At 44.0% G+C, this 16776-nt stretch overlaps 1 protein-coding gene and 1 pseudogene across 5 annotated transcripts in view; both read left to right on the forward strand.

Moving 5' to 3' along the window:
- LOC140430827 (anillin-like) overlaps positions 1-16776 on the forward strand; it is a 131072-nt gene that overhangs the window by 64533 nt on the left and 49763 nt on the right. For all 5 annotated transcript variants that reach the window (XM_072518549.1, XM_072518550.1, XM_072518552.1 and 2 more), the window contains 2 exons: positions 3789-3931; positions 15793-15934. In XM_072518549.1, the coding sequence (XP_072374650.1) occupies positions 3789-3931; positions 15793-15934 (285 nt within the window). The remainder of the gene's footprint in view (positions 1-3788; positions 3932-15792; positions 15935-16776) is intronic.
- Positions 5800-7870, forward strand: LOC140430826 (splicing factor 3A subunit 3 pseudogene; annotated as a pseudogene).

The raw sequence follows: 16776 nt of genomic DNA on the forward strand, positions 1-16776 counted from the left end.
CACAAATAGACTGTGTTACAACTTTACATATTTGCAACTGTTATCGCAATTTCAATACTAAAAATAAAGTACAATATTGACACATCCCTTCGTGGCTTTGGGACCAATGGTCATTACATACAAAATATGGCGTGTCAACAACATCAATATTATTTGTAATGTTCTATGCAGTTAAATCAAGAAAACACACTAAACTACCACTATTCCCCCTCTATTAAAACATTCACACAGTTTAGAAATGCTGATCAAGTTCTCGAACGGCACACATACCCCCATTATCATACATAACAGTTCCTACCAATTTACATGACATTTCTTCTTTAATAACTATTACTGCTCTTCAATGCAATATTGTTTGCTGCATTGGTAATAATTTTCCTGCCGTGGCATCAAGCTACAAAAATTCTTAAACTATTATCATTTAGTATTGTTGGGGTTCCTCGTCAGTCGCTGCTGTCTGCCGAGACCCTTAATAACTCCACCGCATAGTACATACCCCGTGGAGACCTCCGATCATCCATCAGCTGATGTCCAGTTAGAGGTGTCTGACCGGAGGTTTCCTTGCTCAGTAATAATTTGATATTTTGATTTGTTTCTAACCCGTAAAGTTTTCCTCCGGGCTCTGTCATTTAATTCTCCCAAATATATAGCCAATTGTATCATTAGTTTCCCCCCAATCCTGTCTAAAACATTCTTCTCTGGAGTGTAGCTCTCTTCCTTCTTGTGAACTGGTTTGTCTGTTATTTGTTCCATCTGAAAAATCAAATGAACAGGTCAAGGGTGGAGAGGGCCCTAATCTTTAATTTGTACTTTCTATTTTCATTTAGATTCTCCAGAAGTGCCCTCTCCAGGACTTCTGGATTCCTTTTGCTACCATTTCTTTGAACTGGGTTATTTTCCTTATTGATGTACATCATACAATTAAGGCCTGTTAAGCCTCCTTCTGTCATTGCACCCCTGAGTGAGATTTGAAGAATCTCAAACTCCTCTTTTGTTCACTCAGTGATCTTTCTGGTTGAAACCTTACCCTGATACATTCCTGATATTGCTACTGCATTTACTTTACTTTATTTTGATTACAACTGGATTTTTATGGAAGTAAGTTCCAAACATGACATTTTAACTTCTTCATCTGTCCTATCAATGCTGCTAACGGGTTTTAATTCACTGTCTTCCCATCAATTGGGTCATGTGTTTTGATTGTGATACAATTTATTTTGCTCCAGACACCAAGCTTCTCTAATTCAACTGTATTTTTCCCAGATTCTGAACAATCTTGTCTTTACATTTTACAGCTTCACTGATTATTTTCCCTGCAGTCTTAGTTGGTAGCTTCACCCAAACATCCTCTGTATTATCAATTGTTTTAATACCTTAATTTTTACCTGCATCTATTTTTATCAAATCTTTTCCTGCCATCAGATTCTCATTTCCTTGTACTGCAAGTAATTATCTTAATCTAATTTTTGGTCCAATATCTTTATTCTCTAAAGCTCCTTCTTCAATGTATGTAACATTCCAAACATCATTTTTTTTGCTAGTGACTTTTTTCTGATCGTCGGGCACTAGGACCCTGCGGAGCTATGCAGTGTCAATTTCAACGCAGCAGTTTCAAAGTAATTGTGTGCACACAGCTGACTGCTGCGGAGTTCAAACTCTTTATCTGTTTATTCTGAGACCAATTTAGTTCTGAACATACTGATTTACCACCTCTCAGTACTGATCACATTTCTGATTGCCATTTATAACTTCTAATTAATGTGAAACCCGGTTTTACAAAATACAACATTTTTAAAAACCACAAACACCACCGGAAATTCACAAATCCTTATTAAACATACAGACACTCATTCATCCACTCAGATCTTGGGTCTCTACTTTGTAGTGTTTCACAAATCCTTATTAAACACACACATTTATCCACTGAGATCTTGGACCTCTATTCAGTAGGGTTTTAGTTACTCTTAACAAAAATTGAGACCCCTCTGTGCTGATAAGTCTCTCTTATGCAGGAGTTTTTTGGCTCTGTTAATCTTTTCCACTCTTGTTTCATTGCTTCAACTCTCTTGACCGTGTTTCAGAGCAAGAGGATTATTCTAATTGCCATTTTTCGGATTTCTAACTTCTATTCCTGGTTGTCCCTTTCAGTTGCAATCTGAAATTAAGGATAAGTACCTTTTCTGGGCCCCATCCAAGGCTAACTAAGGCACTATCTTCCCGTTTTAGTTAAGTGTCAATTGGTTATTGGTCTCTAAATGCGTCCCTATTTCTGTAGGATTTAACCTCACAATCTGCCTTACTCTAAGGATGATTTATTTTTTGGCCTCCTTTTACCAGTAATGGATGCAAGATTTTTAGTGCTGTCATCAAGATGTCTTGCAGACTTTTTCTCAGGGTCAGCATCTTCTAGCCTGCTGATTTTCACACCCAACCTGAGTTTTTGTCCCTTCGATCCACAGAATATCCTTACAAAAGTCAATCACACACGACTTTCCAGACTAAACTCGGCAGGTAAAGTCTGACTCACACACAGACCAGAAACTTCTAATATTCTAGATTTATGCTGGTTAGAAACTTGGATTGTGTACGTATTGGGTGTGGAGAGCTCCAATAACTTAATGACTTGGATTTTCTGCTGCTGCCATCCTCACATGATTTTTCAACCATCAAGGCCTCGGGCGGGTGAACAATTTTTGTAAAATTAAGTGCCCAATTCTCTCTCCCCCCCCCCCCCCCCCCCCCCCCCCCCCCCCCCGCCAATTTACAGGCAATTTAGCAAGGCCAATCCACCTACACTACACAAGTTTGGATGGTGGGGGTGAGACCCACGCAGACGCTGAGAATGTGCAAGCTCCACACGGACAGAGATTCAGGGCTGGGATCGAACCCGGGTCCTTGGCGCAGTGAGGCAACAGTGCTAACCACTGCACCACCATGCTGCCCCTTGGGTGAACTATTCTATATAATTTATCTAACACGTCATCATGCTAGTTGTACCAGACTGGACGAAATCCCAACCGAAAGATGAGGAACTCGTACACTTTTATATTTAAAAAAAAAATTAAAAAAAAGTCCATTCAACTGGTGCTTCAATTGGAGATCCTCAGACATTGGCTCATTACCTCCTTATAATCTCAGTCAAACATTTGGATTTTATTGCTTGAAAACATTGCAGATTTCTGTTCTCACCATCTCCCTCTGGGTTGGCTGGGTATAGGAGTACAGTTTCCATAAAAATCCTTGCATTTATCCCTAAAATTATTAAACGTGATGAGCAATATCTCAAATTCTAAATTGATCACATTTGCGTTGAGCTTCTAAAGTTTGGCAATTGCTTAATTTCTGTTTGTGTTTTTAAATTAAAAGAAAACTGAGCTTCACGTGAAACAGGGTCAACATCAAATAAAATAGAAATGCTGTATTTAAGCTTTTTAAAAACTAGGGAAAAGCAGGTTAAGGCATGGTGTCATCTGGTGATGGAATAGAGGTTATGGGGAGCAAAGAACAATCACTTGCTGGAGCATATTGTTAAAGTGGGCACCAGGGCAGAGGTATCTATTATAGCTTGGCAATGATTTAGACTTGCTGATAAGTATCAGGCTGCTATAGTAAATGTATTCACTGAATGACCATTGATCCTGTTAGCGGAGTCCCTAAATTCCATAGTCATTGAATATAAAATGCTATTTAATATGTATTTTGCAATCTATGGGCTAGTAGTATTTGAAAGTAACTTTTGTATACTTGATTGTAACATGCCTCAAAATATTTTTTCCTCTATTTGGTAGACTGTAGTACTCTCATCACTAAACAACAGCCTAACCGAATCCTGCTGCTCACCATACTCTTCGCTTGAGCTCGATGCTCCTGGGCGGAATAAAGATCCAGTTGAAAATCTTTCGTCAGCAGTTGAAAGTACTGCATTCTACAGGTAATTTGCCCCCGAAAGCATTGCATAAAGATGCATCATGATGGCACAGCAATTTCAAAAATTTGAATCCTTACCAACCAGTTGCTTCCTGTTTTTAAATGGATTTCTGCAAATAATATCTTGACCTTGGTTATCTGTTTGTTTTAATGGACTGATCAATAGATCCCTTTTAAAACATAGTTGAGCCTTGCTTAACTATTTACAGAGCCATTGGCTAGGAACAAAAGTAGGCCCTTCAACCTCTTAGCTTAAACTGTATCTCCATCCATCTGACTAGTTGCATAATCACGGAATACCCTTGACTAGTAAACATTCTATATCTCAAGGTTTCAAATTATTGACTTGAGCTAGCATATGTGCCTTTTGTACATGTTACTCTTTTGTGAGAAGGGAAACCTAACTTTCATCTTTAAGGATATATCTTCACATCTTGGGTTCCCCCATCAGTTGGGGGGAAGAAATTCCCAAACGCTATTAATTTTCAATCCAACCACCTCTTAACCATCTACAAACCAGTATGTAATCTCTCGTCTAATGGGAGTTAGGGACTTGAGATTAATGGGAGCTGCATACTTTCAACTGAGGTTCCTTTGTCTGTCTTGAATTTTAACAAATATTTGAAAAAAGGTCGGTTGGAGCAGACCCGAGGATCCAAATGGCCAACGCTACCCCTCTCACTTGTGCTCTTGTTTTTAATGCTTGCAGTACTGACAACATTCTCTGATGAATCTCCATTATTCGCCTTTCGAGGCCAGTATATCCTATACACGGTGCGGCACGGTAGCACTGTTGCTTCATAGCTTCAGGGTCCCAGGTTCAATTCCCAGCTCGGCTCAGTCTCTGGAGTCTGCACGTTCTCCCGTGTCTGAGTGGGTTTCTTCCGGGTGCTCCGGTTTCCTCCCACAAGTCCCGAAAGACATGTAGGTAATTTGGACATTCTGAATTCTCCCCCAGTGGACTCAAACAGGCACTGGAATGTGGCGACGAGGGGCTTTTCACAGTGACTTCATTGCAGTGTTAATGTGAGCCTACTTGTGACAATAAAGATTATTATTATAATACCATCAAAGTTACTTTTATTGAGGTTCAGGATCCTGGTCTCAGAATCAACTACCTCACTACCCACCTTGATAAAGAATTCTATCATAGTTTGGTCACTCATCACCAAGGGTTCTCTCTCGATCAGAATGCCAACTAATCCTTGCACAACACCTCGTCTAAGATGGCCTGTTCTGTTGTTGGTTCCTCAAAGTATTGGTCCAGAAAACCATCTCTTGTACACTTCAGAAATTCCTCCTCTATTGTATTGTGACTAATTTGACTTGCTCAATAAAGTCACCCATAATTACAGATGTTCCTTTATCACATGCACCCCCTGATTTCCTGTCTAATGTTATTTCAAGCATTACCAGTGCAGTTTGGTCTGTATACCACCCCAATGAATGTTCTTTGCCCCATGGTGCTTCTTAACTTGACCCAAACAGATTCCACACCTGTGCTAATATCTTTCCTCAATTTTGTATTAATATCCTCTTTAATCAACAGTGCAACTCCATCACCTTTTTCCTTTCTGCCTGTCCTTCCTTAGAAACTGGATCCATGTCTCTAGTCCCAACTATATAACAATAACAAATAAAACAATAATAACAAACATCAACATGGTAAACTAGACATTTCCCACCCAACCCCTTCTGTACATCCCTTAACCATATTGCACCTACCCGCCCTCATCTCTCTTCCCCCCCCCCCCCCCCCCCGAATGCTGCTTCCGCTGACATTTTAATTTTCCCCGAGAAAGTCGACGAACGACTGCCACCTCCGAGAGAACCCCAGCATTGACCCCCTTAAGGCAAACTTTATTTTCTCCAGCTTGAGAAACCCAGCCATGTCACTGACCCAAGTCTCCACACTCTGGGGTTTTGAGTCCCTCCACATTAAAAGGATCCGTCTCCGGGCTACCAGGTAGGCAACGGCCAAAAAGTCGGCCTCTTTCACTCCCTGAACTCCCGGGTCTTCTGACACTCCAAAAATCGCTATCTCTGGACTCTGCACCACCCGCCTACCTAGCACCTTGGACATTACTTTTGCAAACCCCTGCCCGAATCCTCCAAGCTTCGGGCATGCCCAAAACATATGGACGTGGTTTGCTGGGCTTCCCGCACACCTCGCACATCTATCTTCTACCCCGAAAAGCTTCTCATCCTCGGCGCCATCATGTGTGCCTGGTGGAGAGTCCGCGTGCACGCGACTGCCATGGAGACCATCCTGGAGCAGCAGCGCTGCTACCATGAGGCAAAGGAGCGGCTGATGGATATAATGGTGAAGAAATCCACGCTTCGAGACCAGATCAACTCTGATCATTGTGGTAGAGCAGTGCTTGATAGATATATGGAAGTGGCTGGAAATCTAAGACACTTGTATGAAGATAAAGATAATATGAGGAAGGATGAGTTAAATGCCATTTCGGGACCAAATTAATTTGGAGAATTCTATAACTGGCTGAAGATGATCAAAGAATTCCACAGAAAGCACCCAAATGAGAAGTATTCTGATGTTGGTAGAGTTTGAGGAATTGATGAAGACCAGGGATAATTCAAGTGAGAAGGCACAGAATCTAGTGGAGTTCACAGATGAGGAAGGATATGGACGATATCTCAACCTTCACGACTGTTATCTCAAATACATTAACTTGAAAGATTCAGAGAAATCCGATTATATTACCTACTTGATCACATTTGATCAACTTTTTAATATTCCGAAAGAGAGAAAAAGCGGTATCTGGAAATGTTGGATTATCTCCAAGATTATACAGATCGGGTGAAGCCTTTACTGGATCAGAATGAACTCTTTGGTAAAATACAAATTGACTTTGAGAAAAAATGGGAAAACGGCACCTTTCCTGGCTGGCCAAAAGAGACGAGCAGTGTGCTGACTCACGCTGGAGCTCATTTAGATCTGTTGGCTTTCTCATCCTGGGAAGAATTGGCTTCCTTGGGATTGGACAGACTGAAATCTGCTTTGATGGCTTTGGGTTTGAAATGTGGTGGGAACTTAGAAGAGAGAGCCCAGAGGTTATTCAGTACTGAAAGGAAATCTCTGGAGGCACTGGACCCTTCATTATTTGCAAAATCTAAATCCAAAGGCACTAAAAAGGATTCCGAATGCAACAAAGAAATTGCTTTTCTTGAAGCTCAGGTGTATGAATATATAGAAATTCATGGGGAACAGAGACAGCTCACCAGAGAAAATGTACAGCGCAAACAAGCTCGGACTGGAGAGTAACAAGGGGAGGAGGATGAGGAGCATGTCAGCGAGAGTGAAAGTGAAGATGAGGAAAATGAAATCATCTACAATCCCAAGAACCTACCATTGGGTTGGGATGGCAAGCCTATCCCATATTGGTTGTACAAGCTGCACGGTTTGAACATCAACTACAACTGAGATCTGTGGAAATTATCCTTGCAGAGGACCCAAAGCATTCCAGTGCCACTTTGCTGAATGGCGTCATGCTCATGGTGTGAGGTGTCTGGGAATCCCTAACACTGCACATTTTGCAAATGTCACTCGAATTGAGGATGCAGTATCCTTGTGGGTGAAACTGAAGCATTCAAAGGCAGCAGAGAGATGGCAGCCAGACACTGAGGAGAAAAATGAAGATTCAAGTGGAAATGTAGTTAACAAGAAGACCTATGAAGATTTAAAGCGACAAGGACTGCTCTAAAGTGTAGTTCCTTCCAGGCTGTTGTTTCACATCCGCAGTGATAGTCATTGTTAAAGATACTTTGTTAGTTTAGATTTGTTTCTTCCTTTCATTAATTGATGGACCATGTACTGTACTGCTTAAATCTTTATCTAACTCAAAGGCTGTGAAGAAAACTAGATGGCAAATTTGTGTAGTTTTGTACCTGAAATGCTTTGCAAAACTTGCATATTTCATAACATTTTGGTCTTGCATTGTATCTTTAAAACATGAGTATGGAAGTTAGCTTTCTCTTTTTTTTGAGCAAGGAATTAGAAACCCTTGATGGAAGCATGGGTCTCTTGTTAGTGGATGTGAGACATTTAAGATCAGGCTTCAATTTATTGAAGAAGAATATATTTTATGGTAAACAGTATTCTTTGTTTAACACACAGTGTGATCCAGTATGTTTTTACGTTAAGTCTTTTCACCCCAATTTCTGTAATTCTGCCATTCTTTCAGAATAAAGCAAAATTGTGATTTTAAAAAAAAATTTTTTTTTTTTTTTTTTAAAGTGCCTGGTGTACCACCCTAAACTGTATTAGACTGAGCCTAGCACATGATGAGGAGGAATTAACCCTGCTTAGGGTGTCTGCCCACAGACCCGCCTCTAACTCCCCACCTAGCTCCTCCTCCCACTTGCCCTTCAGTTCCTCCACTGGCGTTTCCTCCGCCTCCAACTCCTGATAGATATCCGACACTTTCCCCTCCCCCACCCAGGTACCAGACACTACTCTGTCCTATATCCCCCGTGGCGGGAGCAGCAGGAAAGCCAACACCCGTTTCCTCAAAGTCCCGGACTTGTAAATATCTGAAACCATTCCTCGGCGCCAGCTTGAACTTGTCCTCCAGCGCCTTCAGACTGGGAAAACTCCCGTCTATGAATAGATCTCCCATCTGTCGAATTCCTGCTCTCTGCCAACTTCGGAACCCGCCATCTATCCTGCCCGGCACAAAACTGTGGTAGTTGCAAATCGGGGTCCAGACTGGCGCACCTTCCACATTCTTCTACCTCCTCCATTGCCCCCAGATCCTCAATGCCGCCACCACCACCGGGCCAGCGGGAACGGCAGAGGTGCCGTTAGTGCTCCCAAACTGGTGCCTTTGCATAACGCCGCTCCCATGCCGACCCCGACCCCCCCCCTTACTCACTTCCTAATCATCGCTATATTCGCCGCCCAGTAGTAGTTGCAGAAGTTCGGCAGTGCCAATCCATCCTCCCCCGACTGCGCTCCAACAACATTTTCTTCACTCGCGGGGTTTTATTCGCCCATACGAAGCCCAAAATAATCTTGTTTACCCGCTTCAAAAAGGCCTTGAGGATGAAGATGGGGAGGCACTGGAAGACAAACTGGGGAGCACCGTCATTTTCACAGCCGGTACCCTCCTCGCCAGCGATAGTGGGAGCATATCCCATCTTTTAAAGTCCCCTCCATTTGCTCCACCAGCCGGGTTAGGTTGAGCCTGTGTAATGCCTCCCATTACCGAGCCACCTGTATTCCCAGATAGCGAAAGCTCCTCTCTACCACCCTGAGTGGCAGCTCTTTCAGTCTCCTCTCCTGCTCCCTTGCCTGGATCACGAACAATTCACTTTTTCCCATGTTCAATTTGTACCCCGAGAACCTGCCAAATTCCCCTAAGATCTGTATACCCTCCCCCAGCCCCTCCACCGGGTCCGAGATGTACAAGAGCAGATCGTCCGCGTACAGCGAAACCCAGTGCTCTTTCCCCCCCCCCCCTCCCCCTCCCCGAACCAGCCCCTGACACTTCCTTGTATCTTTCAGCGCCATGGCCAACGGCTCTATAGCCAGAGCGAACAGCAACGGGGAGTGCCCCACCCCTGCCTCATCTCTCGGTGTAGCTTAAAGTACCCCGACCTCAGCCGGTTAGTGCACACACTCTCTACCGGCGCCTGGTGGAGCAATCGCACCCAGTCGATGTGAAGTCCTCACCAAACCCAAACCTTCCCCGAGTCTCCCAAAGATACTCTTACTCCACCTGATCAAAAGCCTTCTCCGCCTCCATTGCAACCACCACCTCCGCCTTCTCTCCTTCTGAGGGCATCATAATTACATTCAAAAGCCTCCAAACATTAGCATTGTGCTGTCTACCCTTAACAAATCTGGTTTGGTCCTCCCCTATCACCTCCGGGACAGTCTTCTATCCTAGTGGCTAAGATCTTAGCCAGCAGCTTGGCATCTACGTTCAAAAGCGAGATTGGCCTATATGACCCACGTTGCTCCGGGTCCTTTTCTCGTTTAAGGATGAGCGAAATCGAAGCCTGCGACATGGTTGGGGGGAGGATTCCTCTCTCTTTAGCCTCATTAAAGGTCCTCATCAGCAGTGGGCACAACACCTCTGAGAACGTCTTATAGAATTCTACCGGGTAACCGTACGGCCCCGAAGCCTTGCGCAACTGCATGCCCTCCAGTCCTTTAATAATTTCCTCTGCGTCAATCGGCGTCCACAGCCTCTCGACCAGGTCCTCCTCCACCCTCTGAAACATCAACTGATCCAGGAACTGCCTTATCCCTACTACACCAGGCGGGGGTTCCGACTCGTATAATTTGCTATAAAATTCTTTTAAAACGTCGTTCCCCCCCCCCCCCGTGGGTCCAAGACCATGTTGCCCTCCCTATTCCTTACTCCTCCAATCTCCCTGGCCGCTTCTCTCTTCCTAAGCTGGTGCACTAGCATCCTGCTCGCCTTTTCCCCATATTCGTAGACCGCCCCCCCTTGCCCTCCACAATGTAGTCAACAACTCAAACTCTGCATGTAGTTTCCGACGCTCCCTCAGGAGCCCCGTGTCCGGGGCCTCCACATATCTCCTATCCACATGAAGTATCTCCTCCACTAATCTCTCCCTCTCTGCTCGTTCCACCTTTTCTTTATGGGACCCAGTCGAAATTAGTTCCCCCTCTTACAACTGCTTTCAGAGCCTCCCAAACCACCGCTGCTGATACCTCACCCGTATCATTTGTATCCAGGTAATTCTGGATGGACTTATTCACCCGCCCGCAGTCCTTCATCTGCTAACAACCCCACATCCAGCCTCCACAGCGGGCGCTGCCCTCTCTCCTTACTCAACCGCAAATCCACCCAATGTGAGGCATGATCAGAGACTGCAATCGCCGAATATTCCTTACCCGCCACCTTCAGAATTAGCGCCCTGCTTAGAACAAAAAAAATCAATGCGGAAGTAAACTTTATGGACATGAGAAAAAAATGAAAACTCCTTCGCCCTCGGACGTTTGAACCTCCATGGGGTCCGTCCCCCCATCTGCTCCATAAAACCCTTCAACTCCTTCCAGTCCTGGATTTTGACCGGTCCAGATCGGGATCAATGACAGTGTTAGTCTCCCCCCCATGATCAAGCCAATAGACTCTAGGTCTAGGATCTTGCCTAACACCGTCTCACAAATCCCACATCGTCCCAGTTCGGAGCGTATACGTTTACAAGCACCACCCCTGCACCCTCCAGCTTCCCACTCACCATAATATATCTACCCCCCCTTATCTGCCACAATTCTTCCAGCCTCAAACGCCACCCTCTTGCTGATCAATATTGCTACCCCCCTGGTCTTTGAGTCCAGCCCAGAGTGGAACACCTGACCCACCCACCCCTTTCTCAATCTCGTCTGATCAATAATCTTTAGATGTGTCTCCTGAAGCATTGCTGCGCCTGCCTTCAGCCCCTTTAAATGCGCGAAAACACGAGCCCTTTTGACCGGCCCACTCAAACCCCCCCACCCCCCAACTAGCCATAACCTTTTTTTGGCCAGCCCAGAGCCCGCGCCGCCCGTTTCCCTGAGCTCTCCACAAGCAGCCACTGCCCTCTACCTCCCTTTTGTACCCCGATAATAGTTCCTCCCCTGTCAGCAAAGCAGCCCCCCACAACAGCCCCAGAAACCAAATCCCCCAGGTCAAGCACCATCTTAGTGCATGTTCACCCCCCACTACGCTTCCGAGAGTCAGCTGACCCCGACAGCTCCTGCCCTTGGTGCCAAACAGTCTGGCTCCCTATTGTTCGAACCTTCTCCTGACGTGTATAAACATTTAACAACATCGCAGTCCCCAGTGAGTAAACAACCTCAAGTAAAAGAAATTACCATAAACCAATGCAGAAACAATCGTTTGGAACCAAACCCAACCTCCTGCAGAATAGCACGAACTTTGCGGCTCCCCTCCCCCCTCCGCATCCAATCTCTGCAAAAACAAAGCACCCTCAAACCACCACCCCAGCCCAGTACCACATAGAGTCTTATTTGAACCGATACAAGAATTACAAAAATTACAATCCGCCACTACATAACTCCTTCAAGACTTGTGTCCTTTAAGACGCTTCCAACTTCTTTTCTTTGATAAAAGACCATACATCGCCCAGTGTCTCAAAGTAAAAGTGACGGTCTTCGTGCATAACCCACCCTGCGCTGGATACAGCATCCCGAATTTCACCCCCTTCTTGAAGAGGATCGCCTTCACCCGGTTAAACTCAGCACATCTGTTGGCCAGCTCTGCTCACAGGTCCTGGTAGATGCGCACCTCGCTGTTCTCCCATCTGCTGCTCCGCTCCTTCTTGGCCCACCGCAAGACGCGTTCTTTGTCTGAAAAACGGTGGAAACGCTCCACCATGGCCCTCGGTGGGTCATTCGCCTTAGGCTTCCTTGCGAGGGCCCGATGCGCTCCGTCCACTTCCAGGGGCCAAGAAAACGCCCTGGGCCCCATCAGCATCTCCAGCCCCGCATTCAACCCTTCAATTCCTTCGGGGAGGCCAACGATCCTTAAGTTCTGCCTCCTGGACCTGTTCTCCAGGTCCTCCAACTTCTCCTGCATTCTCTTGTGGCGCTCATCCAACGCCTCCACCTTGTGCTCTAGCACGGTTAGATAATCCTCCTGGCTAGACAACTTGAGCTCAAATACTTGTATCGCTTTCCCTTGGGCCGCCTGATTCAAAACCACTTGATCGATCGCAGCCTTGATCGGGTCCGGCGTTTCCTTTTTCAGCTCAACGAAACAGTCCTTAAAGAACTTCATCTGTTGCTCCATAGACCACTGAGCCACCGCTCACTGGTCCTGACCCTCCGTCATGCTGCGCCGCGGTACCAGCTCCGACTGCTTCACTCTATCCGGGCTGAGTCTTTTCTCACGGCCACTTCTAGTCCAAATAGCCATACATCGGAGGGGGAATCCTTCTTAATATCGTTCACTACACTGATCTATCCCCTAAAGTCCGAGAAAAGTCGGGGAAAAAAGGTCCGAAAGTCCGTTTCAGGCGGACTTTCATGGTCACCACCGGAAGTCCAATGAGCAAATTAATCAACACTTATCGTTCTACCGTAATCCATGTACCTACCCAATAGCCGTGAACGAGAGGGTTACCGTGAAATTTCCAGTTTGCAGCTGGATTGCAGCAGTACAGAGTACAGATGCCTCAATGGTAGCAACCAATCTCAAGAGGAAATTGGCTGTCAGCAAGAATGGATCAAACAAACAGTTTGCAGTGGAGTTAGTTGATATAAATAACATATGTAGTGTTCATATGAAAATTAACATTCATTCACTTTTCTTGTATCTGACTACATATGATCCTAAACCTCTTTAGATTTGCACTGCTTCCAGCTTTTCAGTGTCAGACCTATCTTTTTGGGTCCAAAATGTATGACTTTTACCGGTGTTGAATTCCACTTGCCACAGTTTTTGTCCATTCACTTAATCCATCATTTGTTTACGTGTAATTTTATGATAATCCCTACCTATACAATATACTATGCCAGTAATCTTTGTCATTGGCAAGCTTGGGTAAATAGCACAGTAGAGAGCGAGAGCACTATCTCATTAATGAATATAGTGAACAGTTTGAGACCAGCGTTCAGACCATTGTGGGGCACACCAGTTACTTCCATTCTATTGTGAGCAGCAGGTTAGAACAGTGGTTAGTACTGTTGCTTCACAGCACCAGGGTCTCGGGTTCAATTCACGGCTTGGGTCATTATCTGTGCGTCGTCTGCACATTCTCCTTGCGTCTGCATGGGTTTCCTCCAGGTGCTCCGGTTTCCTCCCACAAGTCCCGAAAGACGTGTTGTTAAGTAATTTGGACATTCTGAATTCTCCCGCTGTGTACCCAAACAGGCATCGGAATGTGGCAACTAGGGGCTTTTCACAGTAACTTCATTGCAGTGTTAATGTAAGCCTACTTGTGACCATAAAGATTATTATATTGTCTTCTACATAATCCGGTCACTAATTTGCCTTAATTCTACGAGTTTTAACTTTTAATTACGATTGCTCAAATATCTTCAGTCCTCATAAATTGCACCTGCGGGCATTTCCCCTGTCTACTACAGTTAGTTACATTAGAAAATTCATTAGGTGGGCATGACCTACAAGTCCATGTAGGTACTTTGAAATCAACTGGTATCTTAACGTGCTTTTCTCACTGGCTTTAATTTTAAATCCGAAAACTTCACAACATATGTTGGATTAACAAGGCAGAAAATGTGAAAAATTGAATAAAACAACTTTTTTAAAACAAAAGGATTAACAAGGCAAACATTTTCTCTCTCGCCTTTAAGTAATGGTGTTACGGGCAGCATGGTGGTGCAGTTGTTAGCAATGCTGCCTCACTGTGCCCAAGGTCCCAGGTTCGATCCCAGCTCTGGGTCACGGTCCATGTGGAGTTTGCACATTCTCCCTGTGTTTGTGTGGGTTTCGCCCCCACAACCCAAAGGTATGCAGATTGGCCACGCTAAAATTGCTCCTTAATTGGAAATTGAATTGGACACTAAATTTAAAAAAAACAAGTAATGGTGTTACTTTTTGCAATCTAACAGAACAATTCCTGAATTGAGAGCTTTTGAAGGTTATGGCATTTGCAACCCCATCACCAACTTCTTTTAAAACATTGGAGTGGGAGCCATTGTGCCCTGGCACTTGCTATCTTTAGTGCCATTATTTTTATTCTAATACAGTTTTCATGCTTGTGCTTGCTTTCACGAGTTGAGATCTTGGGTGAATTAGTTTCACTGGAATATTGGGTGCGTTATCTTCCTCTACAATTATTCATGTCTATTTCATTTTTCATATTATCTGTATCTGTTTTCAACAGGTTCACCTTGCACTTGACTACCCTTGATACCCTAGGGGGGGTTTTTGCACTCCTTTCTGCAGCCCACACCTATCCTTTTTTTGTCTTTTTGCTATTCTTTATATTTCTCCTAGTTTCCTGAATTTATACTTTGCAGTTTTATATGCCTTGGCTTTATTACCTTTATCTATTTTGTCAGCAATTACTTTTTGGTAAGTAGACTTCTTGCCACTTAATTAAATTAAATTCTCCTGCTAGAAATTTGTACTTTTACCTGAAGTCGTGGACCAGTTTTCTGTCATGGGCCCTCTGTATTTCATCCAGTTAAGGTTAACCTAATAAACATCGAAAACCATTAGCTGTGCTCTAAGTTTCTCATTTTCAAGTTGTAATATTGAATTTTTAAAAAAGATGCTTTTGGTGGAGAGGGAGCAATAGAAATACTATTTAACTCCTTCATCTAACCTTGATCTGCTGAGTGCCAGAACCAGTCTCCTGAAGTTGCCTTCACAGCTAACCATCCATCCTATTTTTAATGTAGTCCTATTAAATCCTTTTAATAAACTTAATTTTATCAAGTCTCCTTGACAGTACTTTATCATATACTTTTGAAAATCCATAGTTACTACATCCTTTGCATTTACTGTTTTACTTTCACACTTTTAAATTAACACTGTACAACTTTTTAAACATTATTTTGGCTTTCCTTGACTGTCTTCAATGGGGTGATTGTTTTAATTTACTTACCCCCGGAAGCTTACCTGTTAAGCTGACAAGTTGCCTCGTTAATCCCTTTTTGAACAGTTACATTATATTAGTAACCCTCCAGCACAGCGTCACGCGCCAGTCTGTTTGAAAGATTCTGGTCCGAGCCTTGGCTGTTCTCTGAATCGCACATTCTACGAAAATTCTTCTGAGGTCCAGTGCCTTTCCCACTTTCAACTTTTATCATATGCAAATATATTTGTGCTTTCAGTGCATATATTAAAGAATTAATCCCTTCCAAACCTCTGAGTTTCCCCTTTTTTCTCTTTCCAGTATTGATTTGTATAGAACTCAACGTCGCAGTGCTCGGCTGCAGGAAAAGAAGAAAGAAGAAACCAAAAAAACTATTACCCCACGAGCAGCAGAAAATTCTTGGTTGGCAACACAGGAAGTTTCTGCAAAAGAGAAAATAAAGGTATAGGGTCATGTAAAATGTTGTCCTGGAATTATGATGGGTATAGGGAGAAATTGCAGTGGCACTTTAAATGTTTCTATTGCTGACTAAACAGATATTTTACTTTTGTGTCAAAAGTAAGAATCATAGAATCCCCACAGTGCAGAAAAGGGCCATTTTGGTCCATCAAGACTGCACTGACCCTCCGAAAGAGCACCCTATCCAGGTCCACTTCTCTCTTCTCCACCCCCCTTCTTTCCCCGTAACCTAACCTACACTTCCCTGGGCACTAAGAGGCAATTTAGCATGACTAACCCATCTAACCCACACATCTTTGGATTGTGGGAGGAAACGGGAGCATCCAAGGAAACCCTTGCAGACACGGAGAATGTGCAAACTCCATACAGTCACCTAAGGCCAGAATCAAACCCAGGTCACTGGTGCTGTGAGGCAGCAGTGTTAACCACTGTGCCACCTTGGAAATATAAATGGTAAAATATTGGAAACCCAAAGAAAGCACTTTAAAAAATTTCAAACATCACTAAACAAGATGATCAGAGGATTGGATAGGGTGGACAGTGAGAGCCTTTTTCCTCGGATGGTGATGTCTAGCACAAGGGGACATAGCTTTAAGTTGAGGGGTGATAGATATAAGACAGATGTCAGAGGTAGGTTCTTTACTCCGAGAGTAGTAAGGGTGTGGAACGTCCTGCCTGCAACAGTAGTGGACTCGCCAACACTTAAGGGTATTCAAATGGTTATTGGATAGACATATGGACAATAAGGGAATAGTGTAGATGGGCTTTAGAGTGGTTTCACAGGTCGGCGCAACATCGAGGGCTGAAGGGCCTGTACTGCGCTGT

The sequence above is a fragment of the Scyliorhinus torazame genome, chromosome 10 (assembly GCF_047496885.1).
Source record: "Scyliorhinus torazame isolate Kashiwa2021f chromosome 10, sScyTor2.1, whole genome shotgun sequence".
Classification (NCBI taxonomy): domain Eukaryota; kingdom Metazoa; phylum Chordata; class Chondrichthyes; order Carcharhiniformes; family Scyliorhinidae; genus Scyliorhinus; species Scyliorhinus torazame.